At 39.8% G+C, this 16495-nt stretch overlaps 1 protein-coding gene across 1 annotated transcript in view; it reads right to left on the bottom strand.

Annotated features, from left to right (window-relative positions):
- Positions 1-12871, bottom strand: part of CASD1 (CAS1 domain containing 1) — a 30228-nt gene extending 17357 nt beyond the window's left edge. The window contains exons 1-5 of the mRNA XM_071735252.1: positions 12383-12871; positions 5521-5617; positions 4665-4785; positions 3225-3269; positions 1017-1079 (exon numbers count right to left, since the gene is read on the bottom strand). Of these exons, the coding sequence (XP_071591353.1) occupies positions 1017-1079; positions 3225-3269; positions 4665-4785; positions 5521-5617; positions 12383-12515 (459 nt within the window). The 5' untranslated portion in view covers positions 12516-12871. The remainder of the gene's footprint in view (positions 1-1016; positions 1080-3224; positions 3270-4664; positions 4786-5520; positions 5618-12382) is intronic.
- Between the last annotated feature and the right edge of the window lie 3624 nt (positions 12872-16495).

Raw genomic sequence — 16495 nt, 5'->3', positions numbered from 1 at the left:
ACTGAAGTGACCTTAATCCCACTGCAAAAACAAAACAAGGACAAGGGACAGTTGCTGCCCTGTTGCCCTGGTCTGAAAGTTATGTCTAGGACAAGGAACAGAATATGTACTCCTATAGAAGAGTACAATGAAACAAACAGTGCTGATCACCTCAGTTGGAGTATTCTCTTGGCACAGCAAGGGATTATCAGCTCTCAGTTTCTTTCATCAATCACAAGTAAAGGAATAATAACTTCAGCTATGCCAATGGAAGGCAGTTGTGCAAGAATGACAAAAAAAGTAGTCAAGAATCACAGGGGGCTCTTGCTAGGCTAAATAACTCCAGGCTTTTTAAAATTCAACAAAGGGAGAGTCAACAAGGGAAAAAAAGTTGCCCACCTGTAAACATATCACTTATGAGAATTACATGCATTATTTTATGCTGAATAACACGACTGAAATACTGAAAAAATACTGAATATTTCAGAAATACTGAAAAAAACCCAACACAGTCAAGGAATCAAGGCATTCCTGACTTTTCAAACTGCCTTTGTCTTTCAGTTGGAAAAGCCAACCCGAAAATAAAATCATGAAATCATGGCATGTCTCAAGTTGGAACAGAACCATAAGGATCAAAAATGCGTTTTCACATAAAAGCAGAACCATTGCAGACACAGAGGAAATGTCAAATTATAGTAAAATCCCTTCAGCCTTTAATGGGATGAATCAAACTGCTTCTAGGAAGTAGGGGCTTTCTGTTTCAGCTTGGGATTTTTTTGACCCGTGAAGCAATCCTTGTGAGACCAGATACCCAAAACCCTACACACCAGTGAACATCCCTCTTTCAACTATTTTCATGTCAAATTTCAGACCTTTGCCATGGCACATAATTGACTGAATATACATGATGTGATGCAGTTTCTGGATTCCTAGTAATTATAGCTGTGTGTATGAAAAAAAGAAAAAAGAAAGGTAGTAGTCCTCAGCCAGTTGCTGTGTTTTCCTTAAATAAAAAAGTTTTTAAGACAAAGACAAACCTCAGTCCAAGATTTTATACGTTGCCTCATAGAGCCATTAACTTCTGGATACCACAGGAAATCCTGTAAAACAAATGCAGATTTACTCTAGAAGCTAAAAGACAAGCATTGGACTTACAACAAAAAATAAGAAAAAAACCCACAAACTAATAATTTCCGTAACTTCAACTGTGAAGGAAAACCACCTAGCCCAACGTGGGATTTCCTTTACCATTATCATGAAAAGCCTGATATCTTGGTCAAGAATGGAAAACATAAAGAAAAAAAAAAAAAGGAAAAAAAAATCCCCCCCAGAAACCTTTGCCCATGAAAAAAAGTAAACATTTTCATTTGCAGTTCAGGATTTCACCAAGAAGAAAGTTCTTTAATTTCTGCCAAAGGAAATGTCCTTGAACTTCCCATGCAATCAGGGCTAAAACCAAGCTCACATCTAGAACCAGTTACAAATTGCTTTTTGCTCAATTTCCATAAGTTTTCTACCAATAGCTGTTTGGGTTTGTTTGGTTTTTTGTTTGTTTTTCTTCCAGAACTTTACATAATATGATTGATAATTAGGAATAAACCAGAATAAATCCTAACATTTTACCTTATCACTTTGTAAATTATTAGCTGTTTAAATCTAATCAGTGCTGTGGACATTAAATACATTACCTACTGACAGTCTGTTAGATGCCAGGAATAGTGTCCAGCTTTCATCTAGGACAGTCTAGGCTTTGGCTAGTGCTATTCTGTCTCCCATATAAAGCCACCACTACCTAGCACCCAGACAGATCTCAACTGCAGAACTAGTGAAAAATACACATTGAAGTCAAATGGTCGGGACTAAATATGCAGAAATTATTTTCAGGAAACTTTATAACAAGTGCAGAAACGCTAGCAGCAGACAGGAAGTCTCTACCTTCCACCTGCAGAAGTTTTGCAAACCTGAAGAGACCTGAAGTTTTTGGTAGTTCACTTGAGCACTGTCAATTCACTATTTGGCAGGGATCTGTAAGTGATCAGGCAGCCATCTGCAGTGGCTGAAGGATGGAAAGATCAGTATGATAACTAGAAAGGGCAAAATTAAACTCTCTATTAGCTTCCATTCATTTGCTCTTTTGTTGGTCAAATATTTTCCACATTTAGATCATTGGGTCACTGCCATTCCAAATGTGAAAATTCAGCTACTATGCCAACAATGTCAACAGCAATATGTCATTTAAAAAAAAAAAAAAAAAAGGAAAACAGCAGTCTAGGAATATATTCTTAACTATCCAGACATCTCCCAAAACCCCAAATCTGTCACCTCAAATCTTGGTGATTAAGACACCCAATGAGGTTTAAGGTGTTTTGAAGATGTAGGTCTGTGTCAGGCTATGCCAACTTAAATCCCACTGCTTTGTCCCCTTTGTCCTACCTTGTGTTCTGCTCACTCTTATCCAGCATTCCCATAACCATATGACAAGCCACATCAGACCTGACCAAAAACAAACCCTACAAGGCAAGTTTGTTTTTTTCTGAATCTACTGCTAAACCAGACCACCCCACAGCTGTATAAGAGCAAGTTACAGCATAAACACAGGAACATACCATGAAGGCAACAGTGGGACAGCATAGGCTTAAACTGCCATGGGCTCAAACCTTAAAGTGTTATTCTGTCCCCTAAATCTTAAACGTGTACATAAACAAGTTCTGAAAACTTACTTGCAGGCAACTCAGCAAATACACTGCTTCTTTGGTTTTCATGAACAGAGAATGAGTTGTCTTCAGGGAATAAACAAATAGATGACTAGCAGAATCCCAGTGCTGCTGACAAGGGCAGCAAAGCAAACTATTGAGGACAGCACTACAATTGCCAGGGCAGAGAACAGAGCCCTTCACATAAGCTACCCTCAAGTACTTTGTTTTCTTTTTTCAAATATCCACATTATAATCAACATAGTGGTTATTCCTCCATGCAAAAACAGTGGAGGGAATACTTGCTGGGATAGTGTAGAGAATTTGATGGCAATTACCAAAATTACCACTCCATGTAAGTTAGCCTCAGATGCATATTTTTATAGCAGTGGAAGAGTAAACTTTCTGGCAAAAGCTATTATTGGGAATGCCAAATTATAAGATTTGACAAAGAGAAAAATCCAACTCTGACTGCAATTTGGATTACACTGACTGAAATAATAATAATATGCATTGTTATGGCTTGCAACTTAACGCTAGATAAAAACTTACCACTTTAATTGAAGCAGACTTATCTTCAAAAGGGATATTTCCATGCTGTCAAAAAACACCAAAATAATAAAGCCAAAGTAAGACAAATTTTCAGAAGGAAAAAAAAATATTAATGCTCATATGGCAACTTGTTCTCACACACAGGTTTATTTTAAGTAGAATCGACTTTTCTTGTATAAAATTATCAGTGTACTCATGCAAAATATTTGTTACTTTCTTGATAAAACAAGCTACTTGCATAAAGGGTTGCTTCTACTGGAAGAAATCTCTCCAATAACGTATGAAATGCTTTCCGTTCACTTTGTTACAAAAGTTTTAAATTTTTTTCCCTAAACTTAAGCCTCCCAAAATGATAAAGAACTTAAGATCTCTTTTTTTCCCTTTCCTTATACTACTCTTCCCCTAGCCTTCCTTTTCATCTGCCCATCTTTTTTGCACAAAACCAAGATAGCTTTATTTAAAGTATAAAAGAAAATCATCTCAGGCAGAAACAAAGTCTGGCACACATTAATGAATTTGCTGAATGATACTGTAAGATCTTGATTTCATAAGTACTTGAGAAAAGATATCTCTCAACTTAAAAATCAGTTATAAAGTCTTATAATCTTACCACTACTTTTGGGCTGAGACTGTGACCTAACTAATAGAACAGGAAAACCAGAGTTACTTAATCAAACAAACAACTTGTTTTGAGAAGTGAAAAGTGACTGCATGCTCTCTGCTGAAAAACCTCCCAGCTTGTACTTCTAAAAGACAGGAGTATTAAAAAATAGACAAATCTGACCTACTGTTGAAAATAGAAAAACTTTTACTTACTGTATGTACTATATCCAAAAGGGGATATGCCCAACAAGCAAGATATAGCAAAAGAAATTAATATTCTGACACAGATAAATCCTTTTTTCCTACTTCCACCCAGCAAGCTGCAGCTTACATTCGTCAGCAGTAATCAAAAGGAAGGTAAGACCAGAAACTATTTTTAGTTTCAGCCTCAAGTTAGACCTGTAAATCTGTCATTGCCCCAAGGATTTTTATGAACAGATTAGATCAGCAATTTAACTGACATTTTAAATGACAAATTATAAAGCATGAATTACTACTATTTAAAAACACACAAAAGAGCAATCATTTTCTCATCAAGCCAAACCTGAAGCATAAGTTGCTATGGGACAAGTCAGCTTCATTAATTTATTCCCATACTGCCTCAAGCTTTCTCTTGAGCTTCCTGGTTCACTTCTCAGATTCCCAATCTTCTCATTAGTACCCAAACAATTACCTTGGTCTAATCTTGTTCTTCTCCAAAAGATCTATCTGTGGTTCTTCTTCATGACAGCTACCCTAGCAACACTATGATTTTTTTCTTTTTTGAAGTTCAAAGAAGAGTTACAAGATGAATTAGAAAGAAGGAAACAAAACCATCATCAAAATAAACTGTCTCACCTTATTTCCTTCTTCTTTCACTTGAGGATTTATGAGTTTTATAAACGAATAGAAGAGTTGTCGAATTCTAGAATCTCCTATAAACACAACATGTTTGTCTATGAGGCAATTTTTTGCTTCGCTGTAAAACAAAACAGCAACATTCATGTTACAGGAAATTTATATTTTAGGAAGTCTTCAGGAAATCTACAGAGCAATGTAGTTAATTCTAAGCATTATATCCAGCTCTAAGGAATGGTAAATCCTTTTTCAAATATGCTGAATTAATGAAAAGTTTAGGGTAATTTGCACAGATGTTAAAAGAACTTTCCTGCTAGTTTGAGTAGGAAAAAAAACAAACAGGCTTTCCTATTCCGATTTTTTTTGTGGTGTTACAAGCACAGGAGTTTCAAAATGGTAATATGCAGCCTAATTCTATATAATAACATTCTCTTACTAGTAGGTGAAAAAAGTGATTGGTAATTTTAATTGTGATTGGTTTATCTGTGATTCTACACAAAATGCAAGTCAGCATTTTCCTTTTCAGCAATCAGAGTGACATATGAAGCTTTCCAGTCTTTTATACTATCTTCAGGCTCCCTTTAATACATATCAGTACTACTACCACCAAAATTTATTTGTATTTTTATATGTAAATGCAACTATGGTAGCCACTGTAGACACACAGATAAAATAAAAGATTTTTACTTTAGCCTAGAGAATTATTATATCCTCTATACTGTATACAGAGAATCTATTATAGCCTGGAGAATCAACTGTAAAGTGAAAAACAGATGACACTGCCATTACTACAACTTCAGTCAAACAGCAATTACTGTTCTTTCCAGACAGATGAACAGAAGAGAAGTTTCCTTACCTGTTTTTGTACTTGTGCATCATACAACTGTGGGGCTGCCATACTTTTTCACCAAGAAATCTTCCACTGGACAGAAGATCCTCACATGTGTCACCACCTTTAAAATGTTATATTAAGATCAGAATGCAGACACATGAAAGTCAAAACATAATCCCATTGCTGTAAAAAATAATTTGGCAGGACTTGAACCATAGGAATTGACACAATCAGCATCAGTAAACAAATATAGCTTATTGTAAAAACATCTTCAAGCTTCTGCAAACTAATTGTACCACACTTCTCAATAAATCACTCCTCTATCCACAAAATGTTAGAGATCTCATTTCTGCTGTCAGAAAGACGTTGTAATCTATAATGGCATTTCCACCAAAAGATGCCATCCCACTGTGTTGTCTACTATCCAGAATATACTGCTATGAAATGAATTACAGAACAGTCCGATATAATAATCTTCTACACAGAATCTTCTGTAGAATGTAAATCTCAACATGAAATTTGCAAAAAAGTCTATTAAGTCTCCTTGCTTAAAACACAGCAGTTACCTTAGAACAGGTGAAATCAGGTGGTGTTAATATGCAAAACAAAAATATTCTCACAAGAATTTGTTGATTATTATGAACTGTAGATACCTTTTTCCAGTCAAGAAGTTTTACACTAATTAAGATTAATCACTTTACAGGTGATGATGTTCTGGGTCACCTTAAGATCATATACATAAACAAACCTCAGTTATGAAATTAGTGACATTTATCTTCCAGCAAACTCCATGTCAGATTCTTCTGCCTTATAACTGAACACAAGTGAAAACCATTCATCTCAAGAACAGTTGTCCTCCAACATTTTTGTCATACTTGGCACTTATGCTCACTGACAAACAGGGAAAAGGTGGTGAATGAAATGTCAAGTACCTGGACTAGCTTGTGCAGAAACAAGGTACTTGACACAGCACATGCTTCACTTTCTGTGAAACCGACTTCATTAAACTCTGCAAGAACTGCTCTTTTACTCTACTGAAAATTGTACTAAACCTAAAGAGTAGGGCATCTTTGTATTGACTTTTTTTCAGGGCTGCTGGAAGCCACATGTTATGAGAGAGACTTTCTGCTTCAATTATTATGAGAAAATCTGAAGCTTTACCTAGCACTGCAAAATAAATGAGGTGAACAGAAAAGAGATGCAAGTAACCCCAGGTCTGAGGTCTGTAAGAATGGGAATTCACGAAGCACTGCTGATGTCTACTAAGATGTAAGCTCACAGTCCACAAACATCACCACTATAGTAAAGCTTTTAGCAAAGAGACAGAGCCCTGGTATCACTTTCCTTGTGCTTAAACAAAGGCTTCCAGATTACTACAGTCCAATCACTTTAAAAAATATTAAAAAAATATACACTTTATAAAGAAAGGCACTCTGTGTAACATTCTGATAAGAAATCATATCCTAAGTTATAGTCCTAAGGTCACAGTGAAAGCTAACTAGTTCTTACATGCACTGAATCAACTTTGTTGTTATTGTTGGGTTTTTTTAAGTTGGACACAGTATAATTATGTCCATAACTTCCCAATTGTGGTGAAAATAAAAATAGTATCCATACTGAAATACTTTTTTCTATAAGCATTTTAAACCTGTATGTACTAAACATCGGAAAACACTACTAATTACATAGGTGGTGGAAATATATACTTATTTTCAACAAATATGAAACTAGAATTTTAATAATCCTATACGACCACAGATCTTTCCAGATAACTGGTGTATTCAGACTGGCCATGATAATGCTTCCACAGTTTCTGAGCTGATATTCAGCTGCCTGCTCCTTCACAATCCACACCAAAAACCAAAATGGTAAGGTTCCCATCTATGAAGCTGGGAAAACATTACAAAAAGAATAAAACAAAATGCATGTTTAAAGTATAGTTGACACCCAAAACTCTTAGTTCTGTCCTCAAAACTAGCTCTCTCCCAGCATGAACCTCTCAGATACAGATGTCTCAGATAGACAACACAGCTCATGTATGCTGTTTCTTCAAGAAAAATACAAAATTAGGTTGGAGGAAGGAATGGCAGCTGCAGACACCTTCTGTCTGCACCTTTCCCCTTGAAACTCTTCCTATCTCTTTTAATGAAAATCAGAAAAAGGCAATGTCAAAAAGACTGTATTCCAACTGTTACTTCTTGGCTCATTTATCCAACCAAACCCAGCAGTGTTTATGCAATCAAGAATTATTTGCCGCTATCTAAAGCTCCTCAATCCCTCATTTCAAAATATAACTCTAACAACCAGACTTCCTTTCTTTGCTGGAACTTCAATAACTAACCACTGCTATTGCATCATGACTCCTAAAAAGTTGGAATAACATGAAGAATTATAACAGTCTTGAAAAAACGCCTGCATAAACATCTCAGAGTCACAGCTCTGACTCTGGGTTGGTACTCTGCAAGAAACCCACACATAACATACTGCTAACACATACAATAGCCTGGATTTATTATAACTGCCACCTTTACTCACTGTATCCCAGTTTTGGGAGCTCTTGATCAGGCAGATTTTGACATACAGAAGAAAAATGTGCATAAAATTTAAATAAAATATATACATATGGTGATAAACTCCCATTTTTTATAATCAACACGAGTCTATTAATCACAGGATAGCTCAAGAATTCTCTCAAAGTCACAGAATAATAGAATAGTTGGGATTGGAAAAGATCTTAATCTATTTCCAACCCACCTGCCATGGGTTGGACACCTTCCACTAGACCAGGCTGCTCAAAGCCTCATCCAGTCTCCCCTTGAACACTTCCAGGGATGGTGCATCCACAGCCCCTCTGGGCAACCTGTTCCAGTGTCTCATCACCTTCACAGTGAAGAATTTTGTTCTCATACCTAATCTAAATCTATGCACTTTCAGTTTAAAACCATTGCTCCTTTTCCCATTATTACATGCCCCTGTAAAAAAGTCCCTCCCCAGCTTTCCTGTAAGTCCCTTCAGGGACTGGAAGGCCTCTATAAAGCCTCCCCAGAGCCTTCTCTTCTCCAGGCTGAATAACCCAAACTCTCTCAGCCTGTCTCCTTCATAGGAGAAACACTGGAGACCTCCAATTATTTCTTCAGGGCCCTCCTTTGGACTCATTCCAATAGAGCTCCATGCTCTTCTTATACTGGAGACCCTAGAACAGGATATGCAATGCTCTAGATGAGGTCTCACATGAGAGGAACAGAGGGGGAGAATCACCCTGGGATTGACTAGGGAGGTCACCAGTAAACTCTCAAGCAAATCTTTAAGATACCACGAATGAAATCAACATGTCCTTCCTAAAAGCAATGCATATGCCCTATCCATGTCAAACTGATTAATTACTGCACAGTAGCAACAGGATGTGGCAAATGGCCAGATACAGAGAGCCACATGCTTCTTAACATTTAAAACAGCTCCCATGAAATTATGCTGAGACCTTGGATGTACTCAGCTGAGCTCAGGAGGTTTCCAGAAGCGTAGTCTCTGTAACTCTCCTATGTTTCAAACACTACAGTAATTCCAGGTCAGCATGTATATATATTTTTCCCCAGTGATTAGTCAGAACAGTGCTATTTCTGAACAGGTTAAAGACCTTCCTGAAGCAGTTTATCAATGCCTGTCTGCTCCTCTTCAAACCATTGCTACTTACAAGACAGCTGCTGATTCTGATGCCAAAACTTCTGCAAAATGTAGCTCCAAACACACCAGATAACAATAAAAGATGAATCTTGAAATTCACCTGTTTTTGAAATGCTGGCATTGCTCAGGGATTAATAAAATGATGCCCAAGGATTAATAGGAAGAGGGCAGGTAAACACTGTATTCTTGCTAATATTCTTCCAACTATGTTCAGTACAGGGACTTCCTGAGCTGGCCATGCTTTCTATATATTTTGTAGAATCTTCAACAGGTTTCTTTGTAACAAAGTAATGCAGACTTCTCTTCAATTTTTAGCATCCACAGCATCTTCCTACAAGAGTTTTCCATATGCACAGCCTCTAGTTGAAGAATCACCTACCTTAATCTTAAATATGGTTTCTCCTGGATTTACTTGGCACTCCCTAGATCTCGCATAAAGACATTTTGCACTCACATTCATCAGGATTTGTAGACCACTATCAATCCTTTCTCAGTAAAGTTTTCAAGACTGAAGAATTTTAGTTCACTAATTCTTCATAAGACATCATGTTCTATGTCTAGAGTTAATGACCCAAGCTTGGTAACGCTGCAGAGCATGGCACTCCCATCATAATTACCCACAAAAAAACCCACAATCCTCCATCAAATAGAACATTTTCTGAGCTCACATTCTAAACATCACACGCTGTATATATTTTAAACACAGAGATAATATTTCAGCAATATTAGAAAGCTCCTGAAACTCATTAGGAGCATTACTGATGTCTGATGTCTTTCTTTAAACATAGAAGGAGTTTTGGGTACAAAATGAGGGAAGAGAATAAAACAAGACTGAAACAGCAGCCAGTAGAGTAAACTGGAGGTTACAGGCAAGACAGCACCTCTGGAAATGCCAAGTCTTATTTAGGAGATGAAATACACAGCATCCAAAGAACCATTTTCTTGTTAATCTACCATACTTTCTTTACTATTAATGAGATCTTAAAAGAAAGGAAAAAAACCCAACCAAACAAAAAAACAGCCCCCCCAAAACCATGTCAAAACCTGAGAAAAAAGAAATTCAAGTGCCATTCTGTACACAAAACACAGACCCCTCTTTTCAAGTTTTTTCTTAGTTTTACTTAAATTATCCTTCCAACATATTACTTTTATTTTCATCAAATGCTGCACTTAGTTGCCCTCCAGAATAGTTATAAGAAGAGTATCATTTCTCTGAACTTTATTATGCTCATAACTCTTATTCATTATTCCTATAAAAACACGTTTTTCCATTGAAATTGTGAAATCTCAAAATCTTTATTCAATGCCATAACAGACTATGCTTCACTATATTTTGTCTGAAAGGCACACCCTCTGTTTCAAAGAAATGGAAATTCAACTGTAGTTTTAAATATTACCTATCGGTGCTAATTTTAAGTATGCAATATTTTAAATAAAAACTTATTTCCAACAAGATTGAGGTCTGTACCTCTGAGATATTATGATAATTGAAAACCAGGAAGTATTAAGTTCTGCTCAGTATCTTTCAAGCACCTCTGCCTTTATCTAACCTGAAAAAACCTAGATTTTTTGATTGCTAGAAATGCTGCACCTTCCTTTTCTGAAGTATTTCTCTTTGGAATGCTGTTTGTTCAAAGGAGCCTGACTGGTAACTGCCTTAACTCTCTATGCCTTATCTTTTAAAAAGCTATTGGAAAGCCTCCCTGTTATTCCATAATTGATTAAAGAAACTAAAAGCCTTTGGAGAAGGAGCTTGCTGAAAGTTTTGTGAAAATCCATCCAGATCATAACAACTTGCAGGAAGGCCTGTGGATTCTCACCATTTTCAGACTGGTGATTCCATCCATCTTTGATTCTCCCAACATATTTTGTGTGTATGCATAGTCGTTTCCTTGTAATCTGCTTGACATGAAAGTTCCCATTTCCTTAGGCCAGTCTCACAATCCCTCTTTAATAAAGCAATACATTTGCCACCCTCCTTCCATCAAGTTTGGCAACTGATTTAGGCTCTAAGGAACACAGCACAACAGGCAGGTTCAATTACCTCACGCTTGAGCTCCTTCATAATTCAGTAAATGCTTCCGTGTCTTGCATCTTAGCACTATCCAGTTTATCAGACTTACTGACATGCCAGCTGGAGGGTGAATCTAGGGAACTGCAACCATACCCCCTTTCCCATTTCCACCAAAACCTGCCTCAGGCCCGCCTTGCACAGATGCTGGCAGCACGTGTTGGCATATGACAACACCAGCTGTCCTACAATAAACAGAGATGCAGTGATCTCTCTCTGGATCAGCCTTTTTATTTGCCTACAAAAACACACTACATTTTTTAGCGTGAACTGGAAACAATTCCTTTATCAGCTGCGTGAGCATTTATGGATCATGCCAAGATGCACAGCTTCGGGGCCTGAACCACCTGACAGAGGAGGGATCGGCAAAGCTTCCTTCCCCGTACCTCAGCAACCACCGCGCACCCGTGAACAGCCCCGTCACGTACACCCGGGACGGCTCCCAGGTCTCGGCTACGCGCTTCTCCACGGCCAGAACATGTCAAACCGAACAACCCCATTTTGCTCTATCCACCAGACTAAGGCTAGATTTGGTTATGTTTGAGGAAGTGACTTAAACAGTAAAAGAAGCTGTATCAAGCCTTATACCGATTACGATATTAATCATTAATTGGTAAAGGCTGTTAACCATCCTGTGTGGAAACAAGAGACAGGAAAGTCGCCCTCTACCCCTGCAGCCGCACAGCTGCCACACACACCGCAGCAAGGCCCTCAGAATCGGGCTGTGTTCGCAGCGAAAACATCGCATCGCCACAGACGCCCCGAGTCACACCTGCAGGGGCCGCGGGGCCTCGCCCGCCCGGCTGGAAGCCTGCGGCGATACGGGCCCTCCAGGGCCCTGCCTGGGGGCGCCGCGCCAGGCACCCTCCGCTGGGTCCCCGCCGCCGCTGTCCCCAGGCTCGCCTACGGCCGCAGCCAGCGCCCTGCCGCGCCACGCTGCCCTCCCCGCCCCGACAGGACGGGGTAGGGGAACGCGTGCCGCCCCCGCCACCCCTCGGCCCCTCCGCGGCTGCTCTGGGCGGGGGTACCACCGTGCTCCCTCCGCGACCGCGGTTCCCGAGCTACAGAGGGGCTCCGCCTCCCGCTGCCCGCCAGCCGCGGCCCCCCGCGGAGCGCCCGCGGCCGCCCCCTCACCTCGGTAGCGGCGGGAGGCGGCGTGGCAGGCGGTGAGGAGCAGGACGGCGCCCAGCGCCAGCGCCTTGGCGCTCCTCACGCTGAAGTAGTAGTTGATCTCCCGCTTGCCCAGGGTGTAGGCCAGGGCCGCCATCTTGGCTCCTCCATGACAACAGCGTGCGATGGAGCGGGCGGGCGCAGCGGGGCAGCACTGGGTCCCCGCTGGCGGCGAAGGCAGACCCCTCTGCCGCCGTCCCCACCGCCGCGGCGGAGGGAAGCCTGACACCCCGCTGCCGGGGCGGAGCCGCTGCCCTCCTCCTCCCGGTGCCGCCGCTTCCCCTCGGCCGCCAGCGGGCGGCCCCAGCGTTCGCCTCCCCGCCCCGCGGCGGGGCTGGGGGTGCGGTGGCTCCTCTGGGATCGGGCTGAGGCCCGCGGTTGAGGGAGCGGCGGCTGGGAGGGGACTCTGCCGGCTCCTGGCGCTGGGTTCCTCGCTCTGGAGGGGTCGTTGGGACTGTGCTCCACCAAGGAATACCGTGGGCGAGGTGCTGGTGCGTGAGAGCTGGCACCGGGCAGTACTGGGTTTTGTTCCAAGCAGCGCGATTTTTAAACACTTCTCACGCCTCAATTGACACTGAAGTGGTCAGACGGCGCTGGGAAAGGTTGACTCCCTGTGAACGTGGGTAAACCCGGGGAAGTTGAAACACATCCACGGACCTGAAATGCCGAGTGAAATGCTGAAATCTTGGAAAAGGGTTCCGGGCAGCAGCTCTGCGGGCAAAGATGGGGCAGTGGTGAGGGGCTGCCCGGCCCAGAGAAGGACAGACGGTCAGAGAACGTGTTTATACAAAACGAAGTGACCATATATAAACAAACATAAAACTCAAAAGAATGTTCACATAAATACGGGAAACAAACAGAGGTCAAGCCATGGGATCGTGATGAAGTACTTGCAGTACTACTTCATACTTCAGTACTGAAGTACTCACCAGTTGTGGAATGCTTATTCTCAGATCCAGCAGAACTTTTCAGTAGGACTAGCCAAAAAAATTAATGGAAAAAGGTTGGGGTTGACTGTGGGTTTTTTGTGGTTTTTTTTTTTTTTTTTTTTTTTTTTTTTTGGTTTGGTTTTGTTTGGTTTTTGTTTTTGTTTTTTTTTTTTTTTTTGTTTTGTTTTGTTTTAAACTGAGTGGGCATAACAAATGTTTGTGAGCAAACCTTTTTGTGTTAAAATATTCCTGTTAGTGTTTAGCTTTCTTTGTCCTCATTTCATGTATGTTTAAATAACAGCTGCAAGCTTTTTACACTTTAGGAAGCAGCTTAAACAATTTGTAACAGTTTCTGTCATTGAAAGTGTTCACTAGAATATTTTTTGTAGCTCTTTGCATTGTTGCTCATTAGTGTCTCTTGACAATCTTAGGAAATGTTTTTTTTTTTCCTGCAGTCACCGAGGACCACATATGCTCTTCTTTAGTTGTTCATCTGTTAATGAGCAAGCACGACTTTTCATCGAACAAAAACATATTTACTTCAGCCTGTCTCATTCTGCAGTACAACTGTGTGAATTTGCTATGCTGTAAGCCTGCAAGGTGCATTTATGACTGGATGTAGCTCCTCAAAGCTTACTCTAGTGAATGCTGCTACTCATAAGTGGCTGAGTTGCAGAAGGCACAAAGTTCAGCTGAGCTCCAGAAGTATTGACACACCTTCTATTAAGATGGCTGCAACACCCGAGCAGTGAAATGCAGTTTTTTCTCCCAAATTTAAGAAGGATTCACGTCTCAATTGCAAGATAGTCTCTCTGAAGGACTTCACTAGTTAAATTAGCTTCTTTCTACAAAAGAACAGCAGAAATTAAAAACATTTGAAAAAAAACCCACACCCAAACGTACTTTTGTTTATAAGTACCTCAGATTACAATATCCAGAAAGAATAGCTCTGTCCCACAGATTTTGGAGGGCTGTTTCAGATCCACTGCTGAAAGTCCCTGGGCAGTCCTCATTTGCCCTGAAGCACTAACACTGGCCTTTCATGATACCTGAAAACTTTTTCTGGGGATTACAGGTGTTATTTTAGAACTGTACAAATGCCTACCAATACTGTTGCAGGTTAGATGTCTTAATCAAGACAATCCACCTGTACATATTAATTATGTATGTGGATGTGAGCAAGGCGTCTGCTTTTGCTTCCTCTCTCCTTTGGAGATGTTGCTTAGGTATTTGACAAGAGACATTTCAGACACAAGCTTTTGGCTGGAGTGCAATTAGTTAGGAAGTGGTCTGTGCATGCATTCTTGCCTCTTACTTGTTTTTCACAAGCTGTTTGAATTTGGCATTACATATACCTAAGTAATCAACACCAAACCCACTAGAGATAAAAGACCTAATATAAAAGGCTAATTAGGGATTGCTAAGTCCCACACAAAACTGTCTCTTGACATGAACTGCTAGAAGCAGTTTTGTAATTAGCACTATGTAGCTACTTTCTTTTTCCTGTTTGCTGATGAATTGAAATAATAAATGTTGATAGTAATAAATTATGACAAAACTGCTGACATAAACCAGAAGTCTGCTAGGTGTTCTGATGAGTAAAATCTTACCTTTTGGTGTGCAAATGCTAAAGCTTGCTGCTGGTTTTCTGCTTGTTCTTGGAAGCACCAAAAGCTGAGGAATACAAAAGAGAGAGGAATACATAGAACAGCCACAGAGAGAAGACCCCACAAATGGAGAAGCAGTTTCTGTGAGAGGCAGAGAAGATGTGGCACTATTGTATTCAGGGGTTAATGTCTGTGAACATTAAGACTGAAAAGCCATAGGTGGAATTTCATGTTTCTGTTTTCTACAGATGTAGCCGTGGCTTAACTGAACTAACTATTTTCATAAGAGACTGTGGTGTTATGTGTGGTCACTAATGACAAAAACTAAAAATATTAGCATGGTTTTCAGTTGCACTGTTTCCCCTCTCTGTCAATATAATAAAGCAATCAGAAAATCTCACCTAACCACCCACTTACAGTGAACTAATTAATTTTAAAGTAATCATTGACCTCCTCTCTAGAACTGGTGGAAGTGAGGCACTGGTAATTTATTCATATGTTAGAATAAGATATATGACTTCCCATTAGGAATTTAATTAAGATGAATTTAAATTGGACATATGTCATTTACACAGGTATAATCTAGGTGAGATAACTCTTTTGCTGCTTCCTGACTTTGCATGGTAGGCTCAGTGTAAATAGAAAGAGAACTTTGTGCCATGGGTCACTCACATACAAATTTGCTGGTAAGCTTAGTTTACAGTAGATCTCCTTCCCTTGATTTTCCTGTTTTCAGCATTACAGCAGTGTGTAGCTTCTGGAGTTAGATCTGCTGTCCTCAGGCAAAGGCACAAGGCAGTCCCAAGGACTGTAAGCATGTGAGAATAGATAAAGAGGCTACAATAGTATAAAGTCAGCTATTACAGAGATCTGTGTCAGTCAGAGGAGTACTAGGGCATTCACATGACATTTTCTCTTTAGGTTTTTTTATGTGCTTATGACAGTGGAATTAATTTTTCACAATAATGTATATTAAGGAATATAGGCACCAGAGCTGGAATGAAAATTATTAATGTGTAAATTTCCTAAGAAATATGTTCATAGGTTCAGAAGGAGCTTATTGGTTGTTCCATGCTGACCAGAATATTTCCTACATTACCTTACAGGTTAAGGATTAAATAATCAATCGAGTCTGCCATACCCCAAAACATATCATATCATATCATATCATATCATATCATATCATATCATATCATATCATAATTTAATTTATGCAGCATTATCACATTGCTTTGGCCATATTGTAATTCCAGAAATACAGCTGTATCTCCAACAGATTCCTGAGTAAAGTAAAATTTCCAGTAGTGCAGCTTTTGCTTCAGCAGCTCACGTGTATTTGCCAAATGATGGAGTCATACATTTTAACTGCTGAGTTTTCAGCTTCTTAATAGCAAATGATCTTTCTGTGAACATCAGCTTTCTGTGCAGCATGGATTACATTAATGAAGAGGGAGTACAGAGAGTAAGAAGGTTTTTTTCTCAGTGGACTTTTTAAAACTGTATCGTGAGTACTGTCTCGGACAAATACTGAAATAAATATG

Source organism: Heliangelus exortis, chromosome 2 (genome assembly GCF_036169615.1).
Source record: "Heliangelus exortis chromosome 2, bHelExo1.hap1, whole genome shotgun sequence".
NCBI classification, from domain to species: domain Eukaryota; kingdom Metazoa; phylum Chordata; class Aves; order Apodiformes; family Trochilidae; genus Heliangelus; species Heliangelus exortis.
The sequence above is the reverse complement of the archived record's forward strand: the minus strand, read 5'-3'. Positions and strand labels throughout refer to the sequence as shown.